General features: G+C 45.7%; 1 protein-coding gene across 20 annotated transcripts in view; it reads left to right on the plus strand.

Annotated features, from left to right (window-relative positions):
- Positions 1–24110, plus strand: part of TNC (tenascin C) — a 101217-nt gene that overhangs the window by 44985 nt on the left and 32122 nt on the right. For 3 of the 20 annotated variants that reach the window (XM_042242806.2, XM_042242805.2, XM_042242809.2), the window contains 8 exons: positions 1003–1266; positions 9644–9916; positions 10478–10750; positions 11331–11603; positions 14508–14780; positions 17042–17314; positions 18585–18857; positions 21475–21750. In XM_042242806.2, coding sequence (XP_042098740.1) covers positions 1003–1266; positions 9644–9916; positions 10478–10750; positions 11331–11603; positions 14508–14780; positions 17042–17314; positions 18585–18857; positions 21475–21750 — 2178 coding nt within the window. The remainder of the gene's footprint in view (positions 1–1002; positions 1267–9643; positions 9917–10477; positions 10751–11330; positions 11604–14507; positions 14781–17041; positions 17315–18584; positions 18858–21474; positions 21751–24110) is intronic. The other 17 variants (XM_042242811.2, XM_042242813.2, XM_060410803.1 and 14 more) reach the window with 11 other exon arrangements.

The following is a 24110-nucleotide window of genomic DNA, read 5'->3' on the forward strand; positions in this document are numbered from 1 at the left end:
ATATAATTTATCACCTGTAGATTCTGAGTCCACCACGTCAGTCAACAACCAATAATTGCATCACACTGAGTCCTTCTTGTATACTTTTCTATCACCATGATCACCACCCTCCCTCCACTTCACCTTAATCCTTGGCGGTCACTGATCTGGTCTTTGTCTAGTTTCAGGAATGCTACATAAAAGGAACCTTGCGGCACACAAACTTTAGAGACTGGCTTATTCACTCAGAATAATTCTCTTTAGCCACCAGGGAAGCCCCATAATTCTCAGCAAGAGTGTGAGACAGTATGAAGGTCCCTCAATTGTGTCTGATTCTTTGTGATCCCATGAACTGTAACTGACTAGACTCCTCTGTCCATGGAATTTTCCAAGCAAGAATACTGGGGTGGGTTGCCATTTCCTTCTCTAGGGGATCTTTCTGACCCAGTGATTGAACCTGGATCTCCTGCATTAGAGGCAGATTCTTTACCATCTGAGCAACCAGGGAAAGAAAAGAAAGGAAAGTGAAGTCACTCAGTCGTGTCCGACTCTCTGCAACCCCATGGACTGTAGCCTACCAGGCTCGTTGGTCCTTGGGATTTTCCAGGCAAGAGTATTGGAATGGGTTTCCATTTCCTTCTCCAGGAGATCTTCCCAACCCAGGAACTGAGCCTGAGTTTCCCGCTTTGTAGGCAGATGCTTTATCATCTGAGCCACCAGGGAAGCCCCACTAATTCTCTTGAGATCCATCCAAGTTGTGCCTTGTATCAGTAATCCGCTCCTTCTAAATGCTTTTGCGTATCATCTCATGGTATGCATATATCACTATAATATTTTTAATCTTCCCCAAACACAATGAGGTACTGTACAATGGCATTTCACACAAGTGATAACTGGGACTCAGGTGAGATGCCTGAAGCCACACAGCTCTACAGCAGATTGTGGCCCACAGCCACCCGTCAGTCCCAGAAGCAGCCCTGCCCGGAAGCCTGAAGGGTGTCCAACTCTCTGTTTTCCTCCCAGAGTTGGACACACCCAAGGACCTTCGGGTTTCTGAACCTACGGAGACCAGCCTGACCCTCCTCTGGCGGACGCCGGTGGCCAAGTTTGACCGTTACCGCCTCAACTACAGTCTTCCCTCGGGCCAGCCGGTGGAGGTGCAGCTCCCCAGAGACACCACCTCCTACGTCCTGAGAGGCCTGGAACCTGGGCAGGAATACACCGTCCTGCTCACAGCAGAGAAAGGCAGACACAAGAGCAAGCCGGCACGGCTGCAGGCGTCCACAGGTGAGGTGGATGAGCTCTGAGCTCTCTCCAGACCCTCTGATGACCTTGAGGCTGGCAGGCCCATCAGCCGGGTTGTCTTCAAATGAGAAGAGCAGATGGGAAGACGAGGGACTTTCTCCACTCATGAGTCCTCTAAACGCCGCTTGAGTCACTTACACATCTTTTCCTCTTGTCCACTGATGTGTCCATAGCGAAGTTCCCTAGCTGGACAATCAATAATGGCTTTTAAATATTTCTTCCTAGGAGAACTTAAAGCATGAGAGTTTGTGCTTGTCTTTGGTTCGTTTTATTTTAATTTCATGTATTCATAGAAATGAATGTTATATTTTTTTTCCTTGTTTTCCCCCTCTTTAGCACAATCCATTAACTTTTCATTTTATTTCTTTTCAAGATGACCAAGAGGTTCAGAGCAATTCTTTGGTTATGACCCATTAAATATTTTTATTCCAGGTCTTTTGCCATCCTCTCAGGTTACCTGAAATGCTGTACACAGTCCTGTGAGCCTGTCACAGAGCCCTTCTCCTTTTGCTCTTACTCATTAAGTGATGAATTTTGTTTATCCATGACAGCTTAATCCTGACCTCCAGTATCCTTCCAGCCCAAGTATCCTGTTCTTTGTACCTGCCCCCATGTTTCTTCAATGGCTAAACTGGGGGGAAAAAAATCAGTTCTTCTTTTATGAATATGCATATTTAATTTTGGCTCCCAAATAGTCAAGAGGTATAGGTGGAAAATGTTAATTCTTCAGAATGTGATAAAGGCTTAGTTTCAATTTAATTAGTATTTATTGAGAACCCATTGAATACATGGTATTATGCCGATATTTGACGAAAAATTAATCATGGACTGAGCACTGTTATTTTGGCTCATGTGCTCCTAGTCTTAGTCTGTGGGGAAGACCAGGTAGTCAGAGTGTTAGATGAAACTCACCCAAGGAAAGGAAGTAATTGGGGTAATCAGGATAAGCCAAAGAAAGTGTCTTGACAGAGACACTATTTCAGCTGAATCTCCATAAGCAGAAAACGGGTTGCAGTGATGGGCATATTTGGAAATGCCTTGAAAAGTCTTAGTCATTTATAAATACTTTCACCTACACATAACAGAAATCTCAAGTTACAGAACTCTAGCAAGACACAGGGCGGTTTCCTCTCTCATAAAGCAAATCAGAGGTTAGGTAGTTCAGTGCTGGCCCAGCAATTCCCGATTATCAGGGATCTGGGCTCCTTCTGTCCTTCTGTTCCACGAGTCTTAGTCCTTGGCCTGCATTCTCAAAGCCACCTCCATGTCACAATATGGCTGCTTCAGTGCAGCCTTCACGTCTGTGTTACAGGCAGCATGAGGGAGAAAGAAACAAGAACAAAAGGTGGTGCCTCCCAGACGAGTCTTTCTGGAATCCTCACCAATGACTTCTTACGTTTTACTGGCCACTTCTAGCTATAAGTAAGTCTAGGAAAGGTAGCCTTTGAGCTGTGTGCATTGCTGCCCACATAAAATTGTGGGAGTTTGTAAGGAAGAAGGGATGGGTATTTGGTAGACAAAGAATAGCCTCTTCAGAAAGGACGTCAGCCTGCCAGGCTCCTCTGCTCATGAGTTTCCCAGGCAAGGATATTGGAGTGGGTCGCCCTTTTCTTCCTCCAGCAGATCTCCCTGCCCCAGGGACTGAACCTGTGTCTTCAGTGTCTGCTGCACTGGCAGGAGAGTTGCTTTTGTTTGTTTGTTTCACCAGTTGAGCTATAGATCCATTTGCTAAAGTGAACTTAGGTGGTCACTGCTATTCACTCTAAGCATGGACTGCTTCCAGCCAGTTAGGAGATGAGCATCAAGGATCCTTGGATGGGGCAAGGGTAGCTTAATCACAGATGAGGTGGGGAGAATAAATTGGAAAGAAATAAATCAATGGTAGAGATTTGAATGGTTCAGTTTGTAGAACATGAGCTTGTTGTAAAGATGTGAAGTCGCTCAGTCGTGTCCGACTCTTTGTGATCCCATGGACTGTAGCCCACCAGGCTCCTCCATCCATGGAATTTTCTAGGCAAGAGTACTGGAGAGGGTTGCCATTAAGATGTGAAAGGGCAACAAATGAATCAGAGAAACAAGAGAATAATTTCTTCTTTCCTTCCTCCTCTTCTTCTCCTTCCTATTCTTCCTCTTCTTCCTCTTCCTCCTTCCTTCCTCCCTCTCTGTCTCCCTCTCTCTTTCCTTCCCCCTCAGTTTCACAAATGCTGGATTACAGAGGATTTCCTGGCTCCTCTCAGTCATCTTACCCTCTGGCCAGGACTACTTTATCTCTTATCTCCAGCAGGGAATCCCCAGGCTTCAGCAGCTCAGGGAGATGAAAGCTTTCAAGTGAATCGCAGGCTGGAATTACTTTGCCTCTGACTAAGAGCCCAGTTTGGCATCCCAGAGGCTCAGTGGTTTCATTTTCCCAGCCGTGCCTTTTTAACACCGTTTCAAAGAAATCATGTTGTATATTTAAAGACATTCCTCACTCATTACAGAAAAAATGTGCAAAGTTCCTTGTATGGGTTCTTCCCCTACTGTCTCTGGAATATTTCTCTCTATAGCTCTCTCCATAGAACTATTTTATTTCTTTAAGAGTGAGGTGGACATTTCTCTCTGTCTCCTGAAGTCTATCTTCCCAATAAGCATCTCATACAATATCTTCCCAGTAAATATCTCCCACATTTACTCAGTCGGTAATGTACTACAGCCATGTTCCATGCTAAGTTCTGGGATACTAGGGCAATGAAGACAGGTCTGTGTTTCCAGGGAACTCACTAGTAAACAGACACTTTCATTGCTGTAACTGGGGGTGTAGGGGTGCAGTGGGAGCAAAGGATACCTTCTAAGTATCAAGAAAGGCTTAATATGGGACAAATCCTTTGGACAGACACAGAGGAGGAAGGCAGGACTGTGTTGTGGAATACGTAAGGAAGTAGAAGTCCAGGCACCTGGCCTTGCTGAATACATGGGGAGAAAAATGAAACAGAAAAAGTGAAAGTCCTCGGGGGAATATACCATGTGGCTATGAGATTGAAATGTCAAAGGGCTGTAGGTTCAAACTCAGAAGAAAGGGGTTCCCAGCTCTGCATCCTAGATTCTTAATAGCAGAAGTCTGAAAAATGCTGCTCACTGTCTGAGCTTTACAGAGAAAATGACAAATCGGCTGCTCCAAAGCATCTTCCCCAGAGAATTCCAGGACTCTAGTCATAGCACTGAGCCAAAGCACCAGCCTTTTCCTGGATGCAGCATCAGGTTAAAAGTGTGCATTACCTGACTGCCCATCATAGCTGAGATATAATGCAGGGACCCTACCCCAGGCTACATAGCCCTAAAGAATCTGGTCCCTCCCATCGCTCTGACTTGGCTCGCTCCCACCACTGGTCCACTTGCTCATTTCACTGTGGTCACCCTGGCCCTCTTGCCGCTCCTTACATGTGCCAAGCTGGCTCCTACCTGAGGGCCTTTGCATATGTTTCTCCTGCTGCCTATATACCCCTCCTCTCCCAGGTCTCCACCCTGCACCTCCCTCATTTCATTCAGCTCAGGTGTCATCTCAAAAGACCTCTCTGTCTGCCAGTCTAAAAGGGTGCCCTGTCCTCATTCACCCAGACTGCTCCAGAGTTCCTTAGGACACTTGCCTGGCCTGATAGCGCTCACTACTTGGTTTACTTATCTATGGCCTGCCTCCTGCGTGCATGCGTGCTAAGTCGCTTCAGTCATCTCAAGCTCTTTGCGACCCGATGAACTGTAGCCCGCAGGCTCCTCTGTCCATGGGATTCTTCAGGCAAGAATCCTGGAGTGGGTTGCCACGCCCTGCTCCATGGCCTGCCTCCTGCTTCCAACAGGAATGTAAGGACTCTGTCTCTTTTACTCCGTGCTGCAACCTCAGCGCCTTGAATACGTAGCACAGGCTTCAGGAGCCTCTGCGGACCCCAGCTCCTCCAAAGGCAGCATTTCCATGGGATCTCCTGGTCTTCTGCTTTTACCCCTGCAGCAACAGCCCAAATTCTCTCCCTTAAGAGTGAAGGGAAGGGAAGCCAGTCTCCTGGAGTCTTTAATTAAGCTTGTGCCCAGTCGTGTCCGGCTCTTTGCAGCCCCATGACCTGCAGCCCACCAGGCTCCTCTGTTTACGGGATTTTCCAGGCAAGAACGCTGGAGTGGGCTACCATTTCCTTATCCATAATTAATCTTACTCTGGGTAAAACTGAGAGGAAAGAAAGAAGGGAAGATAGGAGGGAGGGAGAAAGAAAGAGGGAGTAAAGGAAGGAAAGAAATTTTAAAAGGCGCTAGTGGTAAAGAACCTGCCTGCCAGTGCAGGAGACCGGAGAGAGGCAGAGCCAGTTCCTGGGGCGGGAGGATCCCCTGGAGGCGGGCGTGGCAACCCACTCCAGGATTCTTGCCTGGAGCATCCCACGGACAGAGGAGCCTGGCGGGCTACAGTTCATAGGGCCGCAGAGTCAGACACCACTGGAGCACCTTAGCATGCACACATCCCTGTTAGCACTAAACAAAATTAGTGTGTGCCACGTGTCTGTCCCACACCCAGCATCTGTATTCTAATAAACTCAACAAAACCCTGCTTGAAGGGGAGGCCGTGATTTGCTGTGAGCAGTAAGGGACACAAAGCAGGGAGAATGTGCAGATACACGAGACCGGCAAAGCATCTTTCCACGCCATGTAAGACTCAACAGCGATACCCCCATCATTCTCAAGGGTCTGGGGAAGCAGAGAGGTGGAATTTTGTTTTTAGCAACAGCTGCAAGTAATAGAGAACACTCTGCTCTAATTGGCCTCTTTGATTTTTCTCATGGAGCAAACTGAAATTTAGTCAAATATTTATCCATCCAATAAATATTTATTTCTTACCTGCCATGGGTCAGGCAGCACTGGCATAGAGAACAGAAAGACACAACCCCTCCCCCCAGGAAATGAAGCATCCTGCAATGAGAATGAGAGAATGGAAACCAAAATTATAAGATTGTGACTAGTTTGTTTAGAGGCAAGTGTGGGAAGCTACAGGAGCACAGAGGCAAATACCCATCCCAGACTTGAGCAAAGTGAAGGCAGGGTATCAGAGAAGGCTTCTTGGGAGAGGTGGTACTTTACCGAGTCCTCAAAAAGAAACAAGAATTGGGCAAGTGGAGAAGGGAGTGATGACATTTCCAGCTAGAAGAACAGCATGTGGGAAGTGCAAAAAGATGTGAAACGTTATGTTAGTGCAACGCCAGCCAGACAGTCTGCTGTATGATGGAGCTGGAGAGAACAGGGCTCAAGGTCACGGACATCATCAATATCTTCTACAAAGGGCAGTGAAGATCATGCTGAGGGGCTTGGGTTTCATTCTTGACAGTGTTAAGTCCCCCAAAACTGTGAGAGCAGGCAAAGCTTTGAATTTCCATTTACTTTACAAGAGGAGATCAAAACAATTTAATCTTCCCTTGGGTGGTCCTCGGGCTTGAATTTGGCCATTCCGCTGCTGCAGGAGAATGTTTCCCAGCAGTGAGCATGAAAAGTGGATGCCTCGTCAGTCAGCACTTGGTAATGACCATCTACATGATGGTGGAAATCTAAAGATTTAAAGTTGGCACAGCCAGAAATTCCTCCAGGCCAGCTGGTCAACTCACCGTGAGCCCAGAAATGGGATTTTGAAATTCTGATTTCCCAGGCCCACTGACATTGTTCAGAGGGTAGATGCCAGTGCACAGCTGTAAGGAAAAAAGACAACAGCCTTTTCATAAAGAAAGGCCAAGAAATTCAGTGTGGGATATACCACGGAAATACTGGGCCTCTGAGGCAGTCAGCCCACAAGTGTGTCATTTGCTGCTGAAATGCAGAGTCCGCGTTTACATGAAGCCTCTTGGTCTCCATCTTGAGTGTTGTTTGCTGTGTTTTATTCATATCATTCCCTCTCTTTTCATATTCTTACCCACCTCCTTTTAACTACTGGTTTTATTCATTGGAATTACACTTTTACTGATCTGTCAGGCATTTGTTTAGTGAAGTGTTTGGGTAGGGCACCAATAGCCAAAAATTTTGGTGGACTATTATAATAGTAAGTGACTATTGTCATTTGCTGAGCGACATGACATTATATGAAAATTACTCTATCAGCTGTACCAAGTGATGAAGCAGACTGTGAGGCACATTGTATAGTAGTGTCTGAGGCATGTACAAAAGCTGATGCAGAGAGAAAAGATGGTTCTCATGAGAAAGAGACATTTTCTAAGGTGGATCTCCTCTTTCCAATCATCTTTACTGCAACAGCTTAATAGACATCTGTAGCAACTGAAGGGACAATCCTAATCCCTTCCCCAATTAGGTAAGTCTCCCCCACGTCTCTTGCAACCTGGTATCTTAAATTTCTTCCATGGGGAAAAATGTATATATTTTATGTCATACTTTAGAGAGAGAGCTTAAAAAGCAGTTACCTGAGAGGAAACACAGACTTAATTCACATGAAGGGGATCAACTGTCAATGTCAGCTAAGTCCCTGACAAGCAGTTTTGACAGCGGCAGGAGGAAAAAAGGAAGAAGAAAGTGGGATGAAAAAGGAGAATCCATGAGCCACAGCACTGATTCCCTAAACTTTGCAGTCTGATGTAGACTGGTTTTTGTCCCACGTCTCTTTATGGATGAGGGCTCTTGGCATATCTGAAAAGGTCACACTCCTGAGTCTAGTTGTGCTGAAAGGCCAAGTTCAAGGGAATAATTGCTGCTCCTGGAGCTCTGTGCCCGGCTGCACAGAGGCCACTGGGCTGAAAGATGGCTGACCATTTTTCCTTTCTTTCCCCACAAGTATGGATAGATACATCCCTTTGAGCTTGGAGCCCTCTCTTCCTCACCTGGACCATGTTTGTGTGGTTAAGAACTGCTATGTGGTCTCGGACAAGGGCTCCAGGACACAGATTTGGGTTAAAGGAAGTGTCCGTAAGAATGACAGTCAAGGTCAGGCATGCCGTATGCTTTCTGTAAGGACAGTCAGTATTTTAGACTTTTCAGGCCATATGGGCTCAGCTCCTCTGTTGCACCACGGCAGCCCATAAGCAGCCATCAGCAGAACGTGGATGCATGGGCATGGCTGAGTCCCAGTGACAGTTTACTTATGACATCAAAATTTGAATCTCAGACATTTCATCTTCATGAAGTGTTCTTCTTTAGATTTTTCTAACCATTTAAAAAAATTAAAAGTGTTGTTAGCTCACTGATTACCCAAATAGGCAGCAGGCTAGATCTGACCCTCAGATCCTAGTTAGCAGTCCCCTGTTGTAGATCAAACAGGATTTGAAGTATGTCAGATTTTGTCAAACTAGAACAATCAGGAAGAACATTCCCCAGAAAGTAGAGAAGTCTGAATCAAATAGATTCTGGAGAAGAAATGTTTTCCCTTCTGAACAGATATCTTCAATCTAACAGCAGGCTAAGATTTTCAAATGAGAAGTCAGCTTTAATGGACACACGAGGGTGATTTGAAATAAGCAACAATATAAAGTATATATGGAGAGAAACAATGTATTCACTTATATAAGCTCAAGTCATTTCTTACTCTGTTGTTTAGAGGATGTTTCCAGATAAAATCCTTTCTTCCCAGGTGATGCAAAAACCACTTAGGCTCAGTCCTGGGAAAATTATCACCTTGAAGTGAGACATGTGAGTGTTCTGTGCTGTGCTCATTCCAGAGATGAATAAAGACAGCAAATTCAGCTTTAATTGAACTTAATAACTGTTCTCCCAGGGCATTTCTTTCTGTCCAATGAGGGAGAGCTTTGCAGAGACTCAGCTGTTTGTTCAGGACAGCCTTACTTGTCCCGTGTTAATTTATCTCTGATCTGTCCACAGTGGTTTATGTAAACTGATTTGAGCCCCACAAAACTGACAAAAATCCCAGCACAAAGAGACTGTGAAACATGCCTTCCCAGGGAGATGGAGGAAGCACAGAAAGGAAGGGAATCTAAGAGGAGCCAATTTTCTCAAAATACAACAGGCTGGCCAGCTCAGACTAAGGATCCCAAGAGGAGCAGCTGAAGGCTCTTCTTTATGATCTCATCCTTAAGATGAGAGACGCTTTTCAAAATGGAAACTGCAGCCTAGAGCAGTGCTAACACAGACGTGTAACATTTTCTAAATCCACAGGACGCTGGTCAATGGAAAAACATTTTCAAAAGACAAACCCCAATATGCAACAGGGCAAAATGAGTATTATACTGACTTTCCTGCTTATGTTTTGATGGCAACAGCACGGCTCAGGGGTGCGGGGAGTGAAGCATGAGGCCGGGCCCTACGGCCCCTCAGCACCCGAAGCGGGCTTGCATTTCTGAGTTCCCAAATGGAAAGCATTTGGCACAGTTTAATGGACCCCGTCTCTGTCATTATTCAGACTACAGCCCTGAACTGGGAAACCTCACCGTGACCGAGGCTGGCTGGGATGGCCTCAGACTCAACTGGACCGCAGCTGACCAGGCCTATGAGCACTTTATCATTCAGGTGCAGGAGGCCAACGGGGTGGAGGCGGCTCAGAACCTCACGGTGCCTGGGAACCTGCGGGCTGTGGACATCCCAGGCCTGAAGGCCGCCACCCCTTACAGAGTCACCATCCACGGGGTGATCCGGGGCTACAGGACTCCAGTGCTCTCTGCTGAGGCCTCCACAGGTACCTCTAACCTTTCTGTCTCTAGCTTCTGTTTTTCCCAACAGGAAACTGCCCAAGGATAATCAGACGCAACTCGTTTTTGAACAGACTTGAATTCCCCAAGTTATAGCACGGTGATGCCTAATAATGGAACAAATAAGGCTGCACAACTCCCGGGGCGGCTTTCACAGTACCCGTCATGTGAACCACAGCCTTTGGGGCTCTGCAACGCCCAGCCTGGGGACTATGCGCTGAGCCCCTATGGCAGGGCCCTTTGGCTTCACAGGCTTCCTCCTGGGGAGGGAGGCTAAGGCATTATATGTAAAAGGAAAAACAATCATAATAATCTTCTTGTCTTCTGGAGAAGAGGGCAATTCCTTAATAAAATAAGATCAGGAATGTTTTCCTACACCTCACCCCGTCGGCTCTATTTCTCAAATTTAGGAAGCTGCGTGATGCACGGCTCTCTAAAGAAAGTCACATTCCTTTAAAAAAGTAATGTCAGGCCTGCTTTTCCATTACAGAGTCCCTGGATCAGCGTGTGTGATTTGATCATTAAACGAGTTCTTTGTCCTTCTCCAGGAGACACTCCCCACCTGGGAGAGGTCACGGTGTCCAAGGTGGGCTGGGAGGCCCTCAAACTCAACTGGACGGCTCCGGAAGGAGTCTACGAGCAGTTTCTCATTCAGGTGCAGGAGCCTGGCATGGAGGAGGCAGCCCAGAACCTCACTGTCCCAGGAGGGCTGAGGTCCGTGGACCTGCCTGGGCTCAAGGCAGCCACTCACTATAGCATCACCATCCGCGGGGTCACTCGGGACTTCAGCACAGCCCCTCACTCTGTTGAAGTCTTAACAGGTACTCTAGACTGCTTCACTAACTTGCTTCCTCCCGCTTGGGAGGGATCCACGCTCTTCCCTCATCTAAACTGGGCTCCACTCCTACCCCAACGAGGAGTGCCATGATTCACCCAGAGGTCCTGTCCCTTGTTTGGCCAGGTCCTAGTCCTAGCATGGGAGCCAATTCCGTGGAAAGCTCCATGTTCTCTTCTCTTGCATAAATTAAGCGATGACTTTTCTCTCAAAGCAAGTTTCAGCCGTATTATCTAAGAAGTTGGAAAGCACACTTGGCGAGTGGGAAAAAAAATAAAAAATTGATCTGAGCTCATTTTAAGAACGCACCAAAGGACTCCCTCCCTGAAGCCCCATCTGTATGTCAGAATGGAAGTTGTGAACAGTTCTGAGGACTGTCTATGAAAGACAAAGGCTGACTAGAAATGCCCTGGCTTCAGTGCCAACAGCTGGAATGTGCTCAACACGTGCTGTAAATCACACATCTGTGATCAACACCAACCAGACAACTCTCCTGACCTCACCTGAATCCCAGAATGCCATTGCCTTTTTTTTTAGTAACCTGGCAACTCTGTCTCCTTGTGCAGAGGAGGTTCCAGTTCTGGGGAACCTCACAGTGACCGAGGTTAACTGGGATGCCCTCAGACTGCAGTGGACCAGCCCCGATGGGATCTATGAGCAGTTTGTCATTAAGATCCGGGAGACTGATCAGCCCCAAGAAGTTCACAGTCTCACGGTTCCTGGAAGCCAGCACTCCGTGGAGATTCCAGGCCTCAAGGCTGGTACCTCTTACACAATCACCCTGCGTGGCGAGGTCAGGGACCACAGCACTCAACCCCTTGCTGTGGAGGTCATCACAGGTATACAACCCTCTTTCCCACGCCAGGGACCCCAGCTTGTCATTGGAATAGAGAAAATTCCCCAGGAGTCAGGGACTGCTCTCAAAGCTGTTGGCAGTCAACATGAATGCAAGCTCTAACTCCAGAGGGTCTGAGTTGGAATTCCACCTTACTGGCTGAATATTCTTGGGTATCTCATTTTATATCTCTGAGCCTTCTTTTCTCACCTTTGAATCAGAGATAATACTCTGCCTTCAGAACACTGCCATGAGCAGTAAATGAGGTAATGGATGAAAGTACTTGGCAAGGCACTCATTCTGTAGTAAATTTTGAATGGCAAATAGCTAAATTTATCCAATAGCAACATATCATAGTCTAATTAACATACGCAGCAGGGTTGTGACAGAATACGGTCAGAAGATTCTAGAGAAATCTTAGCATTAGTGGCCTCAGAGTCACTGATGGCCATCCATCTGGTAGTCACACCACTGCAGAATAACCTCTGGAATGACCTATCCTCATCTGCAGAAGTTAGCCAAGTCTGTCTCTTTCTCCTTAGCAGATCCTTGAAGCAGGGCTATTTCCAAGAAAGGACAGTCATGTTGGACTTCAATGTTTTAGATTCAGTTTGGAGAGGAAAAACAATTCATCTCAATTTGTCCCCTGAAAATATGCAACTCCATCTGTTGCAAAAAACTGTGCTGGTCATAAGGTTGCTAGAAACAGCTTTAAAAGGATCATGGAGAAATGGGTCTGATTTGGAGGATTAGGGTTTTTATGGGCTTCCCTTGTGGCTCAGCTGGTAAAGGATCTGCCTGCAATGAGGGAGACCTGGGTTTGATCCCTGGGTTGGGAAGATCCCCTGGAGAAGGGAAAGGCTACCAACTCCAGTATTCTGGCCTGGAGTGTTTTTATGCTGGGCTCTAAGCCCATGCCCTTCTCTACACACCCTGTGTTTTAATCCCAGCCAAATAACCTAATCAAATGAGTTGTCTTTCTTGCTGAGATATATTGAATAAACCTGGTCCTTGCTAGAAACGGTATAAGAAAAGTTATGTGGCAGTATACCTTACCTGGCCAGATTATCAATGGCCTGTGTTTCCTGAAATATTATCAAACCAAACAGGAGCAAAAGGGGCCTTTGGGACACATGAGATCTCAGAGCAGAATATAGTGATCTACATTTGTAGTTTATAAACTTTGTGTTTTTAGCAGTAGAATTCCTTTTGCGTGGGCAGTCTTACAAGGAGACCCGCTATATGACCAGTAAATGAACAGCCCTTCTTGGTGAGCTGGGAAGGAGGAGAGGGCCATCTGCACCCATGTCTCCAACCCAGTTCTTCCATAGAAGGACCAGTTCTACTGTCTAAATGCAGCCCCTCCAAAAGGTCTGGTTTGGACAGATGCCCCATGAGCGCCGAAGCCAGGAATACCTGAGAACCAGTACCTCATACTTTTTCTGATGGAAATCTTGCAGATATTTTCTTTTTAAACTTTGAATTCATGGTCACTTCAGCCTCAGGAAAAAAAAAAAAAAAAAGGTGGGGAGGGAGCTGGGAGATTACACTGAACCCTGAGCAGCAGTGAGTTTTTCCTTATCTGGAACCCAAACTTTCTATATCAGTAATGACTACATTAAATTTCCTTCCCGCATTGTTCAGTTCAGTCACTCAGTCATGTCCGACTCTTTGTGACCCCTTGAACCACAGCACGCCAGGCCTCCCTGTCCTACATTGTAGAAAAATGAATAGTGGGTACTGCTCTGCGCCATCTGCAGAGCAAAACATAATCACTTTTAATTAAGAGTAGACACTCATTTCACACACAGGGCCTCGCTTTGTGAAGCAAGCATTCTTCATTCAGACACAGAGTGCTGTCAGGAGAAGCCGGGAGGGAATGTGCCAAGCCAAGAACCCAGTACGGAAACTTTAATCCCTGACAGATGAGAAAAGTCTGGAGATAAAACATCAGACTTGTCCAAACCTGATTCAGCACATGCTTTGTGCACCCAGTCAGCTAGCCTGTGGCCAGCAAAGAGAGGATCTCTCCAGAGTTCAGTAATGAGAATGAAGCAGGGAATTCTCTCCCACGTGACCAAGAAGTTTCAAGGAGAAACATCAAAACATCTGTGTATCCGTGGGTTCCACACTCTCAAATTCAACTAACCAATATCAAAAATATTAGGGGAAAGAATTCCGGGGAGCAAAAAGCAAAACTTGAATTTGCCATGTGCTGGTAACTGCATGCATAGCATTTACACTGCATTAGGTATTATAAGTAATCTAGAGACGATTTTTAAAGTATACAGGAGGATGCAGGTGCTGCTGCTCCTGCTAAGTCGCTTCAGTCATGTCCGACTCTGTGCAACTCCATAGACGGCAGCCCACAAGGCTCCCCCGTCCCTGGGATTCTCCAGGCAAGAACACTGGAGTGGGTTGCCACTTCCTCTTCCAGGGGATCTTTCTGACCCAGGGATGGAGCCCAGGTCTCCTGCATTGCAAGCGGATTCTTTACCATCTGAGCCATGAGAGAAGTCCCTGTGCTTTTAACCAATTCTTACTTCCCTTACCCTGACCCACAATGCCACCTTTTCCATGGCCTTTTAGGTGCTAGTCATGCATGATCCTCAGAGACCTCCCAGTGGGTTGTCAATGGTTGAAAATATTCGGGGAAATCTTGGCATCACCAAGTCAAGGATAAGCAACACAGATGATCCCCTTTGTGACCGTCTTCATCTCCCTAAGAAAGCTGAGGCCAGTTGCTGCAGTTCAAACTGAAAATTTCCTGAGATCAGAAATGACCACACACACACAAACACAAGAAAACCTTTTGCCCCTTTCTCTCTTCCCTAGAGCTGGGCTGTGGGGTGTTCCTTCCTCATGTTTTGTTGGCAGGACTGACAAATTCCTCTCTGTCCTTCTTCAGCGGAGCTCCCCCAGCTGGGAGACTTAGTCGTGACCGAGGCTGGCTGGGATGGCCTCAGACTCAACTGGACCGCAGCTGACCAGGCCTTTGAGCACTTTGTCATTCAGGTGCAGGAGGCCAACAGGGTGGAGGCAGCTCAGAACCTCACGGTGCCCGGGAACCTGCGGACTGTGGATGTCCCGGGCCTGAAGGCCGCCACCCCTTACAGAGTCACCATCCATGGGGTGATCCGGGGCTATAGGACCCCAATGCTCTCTGCTGAGGCCTCCACAGGTACCTTGTTCTCCCTGTCCAGGGGGATTTCTCTCCAAGAGATCATGCGAGGGGTCAGCTTGCATCCATACCTAAATCCTTCCCATGTGCCCATTAGCTGCTGACCTTGCATGCTCAGAGACCTGCTCGTGGGCTGTGCCTTGGTCCAGATGCCTTTGACATCTCAGGAATGTACGTGCAGATGTGGCCTTTTCTGACCTCTAACCTCTCCCAGACCTTACCTGTCTAGTCCTGTAACTGCATCTCTTTTGAATGACAGCTTTCCATTTCATGAGCCAGCTTGATGGTCTCCATTCTCGTCCCTCGTGGTTGGATGAAACCAGAAGCCAACCTCCCCATGTGTGAGTTCTGATGGAGCACATGTTATTTACTTTAGAGTCTTTTTGTTGGAAGTTGAAAATGGTGCTTTACTATCCCAAATCCCTCAAGGATATGGGCACCATGGTTCTTGCATTTAAAAAGAAATGTTTAAATTTAAATGTTTCTCTAAAATGAACGGAGTATAATAAGAGAACTGAATTACCCTCCTCTGAGCAGTTCTCTCAGATACTGAGTCATTGTTAGAACATCAAATTAGCAAATAGCTAGACCAGAAAAAAAAAAAAAAAAAAGATCACATAATTATGACTGGAGACTGTACCAAAGAAAAAGCCATTCATTAGCAGAAGCACAGCCAGCAGCGTTTGAAGCGATGAATGTCCCAGGCTATGAATGTCAAAGATCCGATGCCCTTTTTGTTCTTTTAATGAAGAGTTGCTCCCTGGACTGTTGGCCTTTGGATGGCGCACTCTCAGCCCAGACCCAGGAGGGTGCATCTTAGTGTACTCATCAGTCTGTGCCAATGACAGAGCATTCAGTGTTTCCCTGGACCTTGCTCAAGAGCACAGCCCTCCCTGGCCCTGGTTTGTGCCTCCATTGGTCTGAAGTTGAGCAGAGGCTGGTTGGTTTGGTTTTGAATATGCCTTTCCCATTTTTCGATACTTATTGCAACTTAAATTTTGTGTGAACTTTTATGTCCGAGTTGATTCTACTAAAAACATAGCTCTCCTTTTCAGCCCGCGTCATTTCAGTAACTCTTGCTGATACAAACATTCAGCACAGACAACTGATGGGTGAATGGTGCCCCTGAAATGCCTAAGAATTGCAGCTGAGCCTTCCCTGGATGGACCCGGGGCCCTTTTATCTAACATCCATGAACCATTCCCTCTCAGAAGGCAGAGAATCACCCACCACTTTTCATCTTGCCTGTAGATCATGTGGTTTGGGTGTTCTTAGTGTTTGTGTGGTTTTTGCTTTTTTATTTCTTCATAATGATACAACATGCTTGCTCCTGATGAGTTGGTCTGTGGGGAGGAAGAGCCATAATTCCATCTGGTCTGCATTCCATCAGATCTCTTGGGAAGGGAGCGCTTTCTCCTGCCCTGCTAGAGAGACAATACTAGCTTTGCAAACCCTGCTCCTGCCTGCCCTCTGCATGTTTTATTCCTGTTGCTCAGAAAAGCATTGAGACAAAATGTTACTTCCTGGCCGGACAGGGCTGCCTGATGGCCTCATCCTGGCTCAGCTCTCTCGGTTGGCAAGGCAATACTAGCCTTCTTGGCCCCCAGAGAAGCAGTTAAGAAAGGACAAGCTATTTTAACAGAATCTGAGAACAGCTGGCCCTTGTCAGAAGTCAGAAGAATCACACTGACAAATTTCCAATTCCCTTTAAGTCACAAAATCAGAAGCCTCAAGGTACCACCGTGGGAGGGGAATGGCATCAGAATTATTTAGTCATCATCTGAATAGATGGGAACTCCCTCAAAGCAGAGGATATCTGCCTGCCTGCGGGAAGCAAGCACAGATGGTCTCCTGAGTGCAATTTAAGATACTGAAAGCTGCCAGCACTAGTATCTTTTGACTGACGGCCAGCATCCCTGAGGTGCGGCTCCCAGGAGCACCGGGGCTTTGGCAGAGCAGTTCCTGCCGCCGACACTCAGCCTGCCTCCTCGCTCAGGCCAGATCTCAGGCAGGCCCTGACCAGGTGTGGCAGCTCCAGAGCAGGCAAATCTGCTTACTACACCTTCCTTTGTGTATTTCTCCTTTTAACAAACCCCCCTTTCCTCTCCTACTGGCACTGATTGGTAACATTGCTTCGTTTTGCCCTGACCCTGCACTGTCAGATCTTTCTATTCAGCTATTAACAACTACAGTCTTAAAACCCAAGCCCCGTGATTAATTCGGATTTATTTGTTTCTTCTCTGCTACCCCTCCTTTTTCAGCCGGAGAACCTGAACTTGGAAACTTAAGTGTTTCCGACATCACTTCTGAGAGTTTCAATCTCTCCTGGACCGCTACTGATGGTGCCTTCGAGACCTTTACCGTTGAAATTATTGATTCCAATAGGTTCTTGGAGACCGTGGAATATAACGTTTCTGGCGCTGAACGAACAGCCCACATCTCAGGGCTCCGCCCTAGTAATGACTTTATTGTCTACCTCTCTGGACTCGCTCCCAGCATACAGACCAAAACCATCAGCGCCACGGCCACCACAGGTACACGCACATTTGCCCATTCCTAACGCCCTCTCTCCAGAGTCTTTTTTGCAGGATGAAGCCACTCCTTCACTCCCACGGAAGCCCAGGTCACAGGGCAGCAACTGTTCCCTGACACTAGCCTGGAGCGCTGTTGACCATGCCTCTCTTCCAGCAGCAGCCCATATGGTGACTTTCCTACTTTATCACTGACCAAGCCATTTACAGCATAATATAGAGTGTGGTCCAGATTGCCACGCTGAATCTGGAAAAAAGAATTCTCTTCCTCAGTAACTAAAAAACTCTGATGAGAGCTGTTCTTGACTTGGGAAGATGTCTACATTGGTCAAAGAGGTCTTAAAAATTATATTGTGTGTTATATGATGGTTTTTGTCTTCCGAGTGACTTTGAGTTCCCCAAACCCCAATATTCCAATGATTGAATGACAATGAATTGGGAAAGTGATGACAGTCAGCAAAAGTTATTCATCAGATGAGTGTAGGAGGAAGTCACGCTATTCAGACCACCCCAATTCCAAGGCCACCTCTAGGAAAAAAGACCAGAACATGCTGGCTTGCTCCCAGAACAGTGAATGGCAGATGGCAGAATCAGAGCAGGCATGTTTATACCAGGAACTTGGTTAGCTGAAGAGTGAACCGCCCTCAGCAAGTCCGTGTTATCTGTGACATGCACACTATCAGAGATGCTCTGTGGAATGTAGCAAAAGACAGTTCTACATGAATTCAACAGGGAGAGCCTTGTCCATTTCCAAATAGCATTCTTAGCACATGTTTGGACAATGCCTTTTCCTGACAGATAAAATTAGACATCACAGACTGAAATTAAAAGTCATTTGTGGAGTAAACAGGAGATTCTCTTCTTCTCACAAAAATGGTTCCCATATTCTGGGAGAATTCAAGAAAAGGATTAACATTGCAGTATCCAAACTCCCTCATTTTAAGTTGCCCAAGGCTGAGGGAGGGTCTGTCCTCATTCTGCATGAGACTGCAAATTGTTATCAGCGTGGACCTCAGGAAAAACAGTGAGCTAGCCAGCAGTATCTCATTCTCACCCCAACCAGATGAAAGTTCATCGAAACCTACAGAAATCAAACGCATGTATTTCTTTCTCATGGCTCAAGTTGGTTTTCAAAAGAGGGCAAGCTGCTTTATCAGAGGGTAAGGGTAAAGGTTAAAACTTGATGGATTTAGTCTTACATGTTTTGATTTTGACCTAGTAGAGTTTTACATTGACATGCTGTTTGTATTTTCTGTTTTTCTTCTCACTTTAGTAGCTGAGCCTCTCCTTAGCCACCTCACTGTCTCAAATGTGACTTCGGGCAGTGTGGCCATCTCATGGAAAGCTCAGGAGTCTGCCTTTGATAGCTTCCTTGTAGAAGTTAGGAATTCTGACCCCCTCCAGGAGACGGTGGTCCATTCTCTGCCTGCGGCGTCTCGCAGCTTTGTCATCACCAACCTCAAAGCTTCTTCTGATTACACTGCCCACCTCCACGGGCTGATTGGCAGGCAGCATGCTCAGACTCTGATGGTCCAAGCAACCACAGGTATTTCCCATGCTGCGTTCTTCACTGTCCGCTGAACTTCCTCTGAAGAGGATTCCGCCCAAAACCACCTTCGACCCACTTTTCACCCTTCTGTTCCTCCAGATCCTTCTCAAATTTGAGAGAACCACCCCAACTAGAGCTTTAAAAGAAAATCTCTCACCCCAAATTAAGGAACTTCGGTGTCAACCTCTTTTTCCTAAAAGTCTGCTCACATCTGGCGTTGTCTGTGTAGAGTTAACCTGATGCGCTTTGGTTGAATTTCTAAGCCATCCTTTGATCTGGCCTTGAACATGATCGTCTGCTTGTGGTCTTTCTAATCAGTTTTCCCATGTCTTGTTTAAAGGAGCGTGTGCATGCCATTGTTGATTCCTTGGTCACAGAGATCCACATTCTCTTTCTCTCCACCAAGCTTTTAAAAGTGGTGTTACCAGCATGCGGAGAAAAACACCCCAAAGCACACCCCGACTCACATGAGATGACCCAGTCGTCTCATCTTGTTCTTAAGAACTTTTATTTGCTTGTGTTCCCTAGAGACTGCTCCTTTTTGACACTGACTCTGTCAAGCATGTTTTGTCATCCACTGATATCTATAACAGAGTGTCAGAGTCTTCCTTTCATCTGTCATCTTATCCAAATCTTGGTGCATGCAGTAAACATTCTGAGTATGAGGCTTTTGGAAATGTTTGTTTTTCCCAGAAGGGGACAGCATGCCAAGAAGTTGTTTCAAAGGGTTTGAAGTGGTAACAGAAAAACATCCCTAGCTTGCATGGAACACTGACTGGACCCTCAGTACCATTCTCTGAGTTTCTTCTTGCATCTCACTTTTCAACCTGGTTGCATCCTTTGGGAGACATTTAGAGGTTCAGCTGACCTTGAAAACCCAAGTCTTATTCTGCATGATTGTTCATGCCTGTTGGCATAGCCAGTTTCCATCCGGTAGCATAGGAAGAGTCCTAACATTCATCCTTAATTCGGGAGATTCCTTCCACAGCAACATATAAGGAAAAAGCAGACAGAGATTCATTGGAGGATTTCACTATTTCTGTGGTTGAGGTAATTTGCCAATGCTGTAGCTAAAGGCTATAGCATCATTAATTCCCAATCTAATTGCTAAGTAGGAAATCCCATGACATTACTTCTGTCTACACTCTGCCTCTGAGCCATATCCATTTGTCCTTTGAGACTTCATGGCTTCAAGTTATGCTCTGCAGTTGTCCACTTAAAGTTTATCCAGATGAGCCCCTTCTTGCCTCCAAATCCTGGAGCTGCAGCAAAACAATGTCTGAGCCCTTGGAAGAAGAAGTTTGCTTCTTCCCAACACTAAATCCTAATCCTAGTATCTCAATTATCCTGGACTGTCGGTTCTCTCTATAATATGTCTGGGTTGAACTTATTTTAATGTTAGTATTATTTAATAAATGTGCATTTAGGTGGCCAGACCACATATGTCTCAGCTGAAACTAGTAGTGTGGTTCCCCTACATTAAAAATGAGTCGCTCTCATCACAGACCATCTAGATTTTAAGCAGTGAGAGAAACTTAACCTCAGTGGAACCATCCACCCTTCCAAATTAACCAATAAGTGAATTTCATATCAGAAAATGCAAAGTCTAACTTCAGGTCTTCCTTTAACTTTTACATATACCAGGGATTTTTGAGTGGAAGACAGCTTCACCTTTATAGTATTCAGAGTGAGATGCAGATTTTCTACGTGGTGCATACATTTGGGTTTCTGAATACTACAAAGAATTTCTCTTGTGTGGATATTAACCTTTAATTTCTACAATCCAAACAGATCAAAGACAAAATCAGGAAATTCCAAAATAGCATTTTCTAAGGCATGCTCAGTGGCACACCAGCAACTTGAGATGTTCAGAGACTATTCCTCAGATAGGGTATCCATTCATCAATAAGTTCATAAGTGCTATGCTTAGTCACTCAGTCATGTCTGACTCTTTGCGACCCCATAGACTGTAGCCTGCAAGGCTCTGTCCATGAGGATTCTCCAGGCAATATTGGAGTGGACTGCCATGCCCTCCTCCAGGGGATCTTCCCCACCCAGGGATCAAACTCAGGTCTCCCCCATTTCGGGTGGATTCTTTACCATCTGAGCCACCAGGGAAGCCCTTTGAAATGCTGGGCTAAATGAAATTAAGTAGGTTTCTCTACAGAACCAGCATCCCTTTAAAATGCTAGTACACTTCAAGAATCCCTAGGGTGAGATATATTATTCAATATAATGTGAAGCTATCTTGTCTTGGAACATCTCACAGAGCTAGTGTCCCATCACAACCCTTAGAAGATGCACTCTTAATACATCTTACAATAATTCTCTACTGGCATAATGGCTACTTCGCTTCTCTTTATACATGACCAGCAAATGGTCACGTCTCTACTCAAAAAAAAAAAAAAAATGCAAATCCACACCTGCAGAGAAAGCGGTATATTTTCTAGCATTATAACCGATGCAGGTGTGGACAAAGCTCGATACACTACCTTTCAGCAAATATTTGGAGGGATTGATACTTTCATGTTCCATGGCTACATGCTGGACAAATCGTCTGCTCCCTCTAATAACGTGTCTCTCTTTCTCTCTGCCCCTGTTCCTTTCCCCCTAGAGCCAGAGCCACAGTTGGGCACGCTAGTCCTTAGCGATATCACTCCTGACAGCTTCAACGTGTCATGGACCACTCAAGCTGGGCCTTTTGCAAAGATTGTTATCAATGTCAGTGATTCTCACTCGCTGCATGAGCCCCAGCAGTTCACAGTCTCAGGAAACGCACAGCACGCTCACGTCACGGGCTTGGTGGAAAGCACTGGCTATGACGTTAGTGTGGCAGGGACCACCTGGGCTGGGGGCTCCACCAAGCCCCTCACTGCCTTTGTCGTGACAGGTACTCTTTCAAAGGCTCTGGTTTTGTTCGGAATTCTAAACTGGGGAAGGGAAGAAAGGGGGTAGGCATTCTAAAGGGAAACTCAACCCCCAGTATAGTCTTCATTCCATATGTGAACTTCTACATGAAAAGAGAGCAAGTGCTATTTCCAAGAGAGACCCTTCACAGCCACTCTTAGGAAATGAAGACGGTAGACTCAACAGTCGTATAAAGCTGCCGAGGAATTCTGTGCCCAGTTTTATAGGCTGTCTGATTCACAGTTTGGAGATTCTGGCTGGAGAGTGAGTTTTAAGTTTGTAATGGCCCAAGGTAGGAATTTTGCCCATAAATCATGCTAGGTAAAGCAGCCCATAAACTACCTGCCCCAGAAATAAAATGATTTACTTTTTCTTCCATAAAGGGGTTGCTTTTTAAAATTGACATCTACAACAGATTAAGGAAGGTTCAACATTACAGCAGATAAATCCCAATTTTAATTAAACCTGATCTATTTATTGAACTCGACTTCTTCTCTTTGAATTACATAAAGAAATGGTTTTCTGTTCCCTTCCCTGAAATTATCCTAAGTCAATGGCAAAGGCTGAAAGTGAAATCAGTTTACCAAATCTCTAACCTGCAAAGCCTCAGAAAATATTTAGAAGTTTCTTGCTTTCCACTAATGATCATTTTTATGAGACCAACTTTGCTGGCTGATTTACACATGAAACCAGGCATCTCTTGAGGTCTAAATTGCTATAAATTACTGTTTATTATAAATAAGATATATAAATAACATCAGCTAAGTATTTAATGGGAGGCAGCATAGGTTTCCTAGAAGAGTGAGGATCTTGAGATCAGGACTGTGTGGTTTCTAATTCTCTCCCACATCTTTTTAACTATATAACCTTGACCAGCTCTTAACTTCTCCGAAACCCCACTCTCGTACATATGAAAAGAGAATACTAACAGGCACCTCTGGCAGTTTCAGGATTTAATGGATATGGTGAAATGCAACTGCCTGGTGTCCAGGAGGCATTTTACAGATGCTGAGTCCTTCCTCTGTCTCCCAACAGTCTGAGGAAAGTAGGGTTCTTAAAGATGAGCCTCAACAACAGTACAATAAATAAATAAAAGCAACAGCCTAGATAGAAACAGTAGATCTGGCAGTCTTTTCCTATTATTTTTTAAGAGAAGAGGTAATGTTTTCTGTACAGTTGTCTAATGTGAATTCAACTGTCCTGTCTTCAAATGCAGAACATGGTTGAGAATCTCACTGCCCAGGAGGGAAAGCATGGCCGGGTGCAGATCCTCAGGCCCTTACTTGTAGCTTCTTGCAGGGTCTCCCACAGAACAGAGAGAAGAAAAAGGGGCTGGGAGAGCTGGTTTAGGTAATCCTGGATCCAGTTACAGTATTGTCTCGGCTAATCCTGGATGTGAAAAGACTCTGCTGTTTAAAAGAAGCATATTTTTAAAAGAGATTAAAAAAAAAACCCTGAACACGAGGGACTATAAATAGCAAGCCCCTGATGGACTAATTAGCCTGAACGCCCTCCTGTTCATTGGAATTCTCTGCTTTGATGGCCTGGAAGTTCACGGAGGCCAGTTATCAGAGAAAGGCGCCACATATCCAAACAAAGTTCTGCAGCAGAATTTGAGATCCTTGTCTTGCAGACAAAGGAGCCTGTCAGCACAGTATATGTGATTTCATCTTTGCCTTTGATAGAGTTATGATTTAGAGTAGACCTTCATTTGTTGTTTTTTTTTTTTAAAAAAAAAGCCCCAAGACAAACACCACTCAGTTCAAAATAAGTACAGGAAATCCAAGCTGTGACAAAATCTAATCTCTGCTTACGGGGTGAGGGCATTCATTCACTTGTTCATTCAGTCACCAAACGTGTCTTTTTAAAACGTTTTCCTTTACATTCCATGTATTAGACTCTGGGCATTAGTATAAGGTCATTTATCTCTTTGAATATTTCCATTTAGCTTCAGTGAAATAGCAGGCTCTAAACTAGATGTGGCTAAAGCAGCCTTGGCCATGGAATTCCCACCCCCGTACCCACTCTGACAAAAATAAACACACGCTCTTACTGTGTTTTGTTTTACTAGAGGGACAGCCCTGGACCTTCTCCAGTGCTCATGCTTATGCCTCACGTCTTGCCAGCACCTATGGGGTTGACTAATTAGACTTTGGCTTAGGGTATGGAAAACACATTGAACCTGGAGTCAGATGACCCAGGTTGGATCTCAGCTCAGCCACCTAGTGGATATGTCACTCACTTAGTCGTCTAGTCGTGTCCAGCTCTTTGTGACCCTATGAACCATACCCTTCCAGGCTCTTCCGTCCATGGGATTCTCCAGGCAAGAATACTGGAGTGGGT

The sequence above is a fragment of the Ovis aries genome, chromosome 2 (genome assembly GCF_016772045.2).
Source record: "Ovis aries strain OAR_USU_Benz2616 breed Rambouillet chromosome 2, ARS-UI_Ramb_v3.0, whole genome shotgun sequence".
In the NCBI taxonomy this organism is placed as follows: Eukaryota; Metazoa; Chordata; class Mammalia; order Artiodactyla; family Bovidae; genus Ovis; species Ovis aries.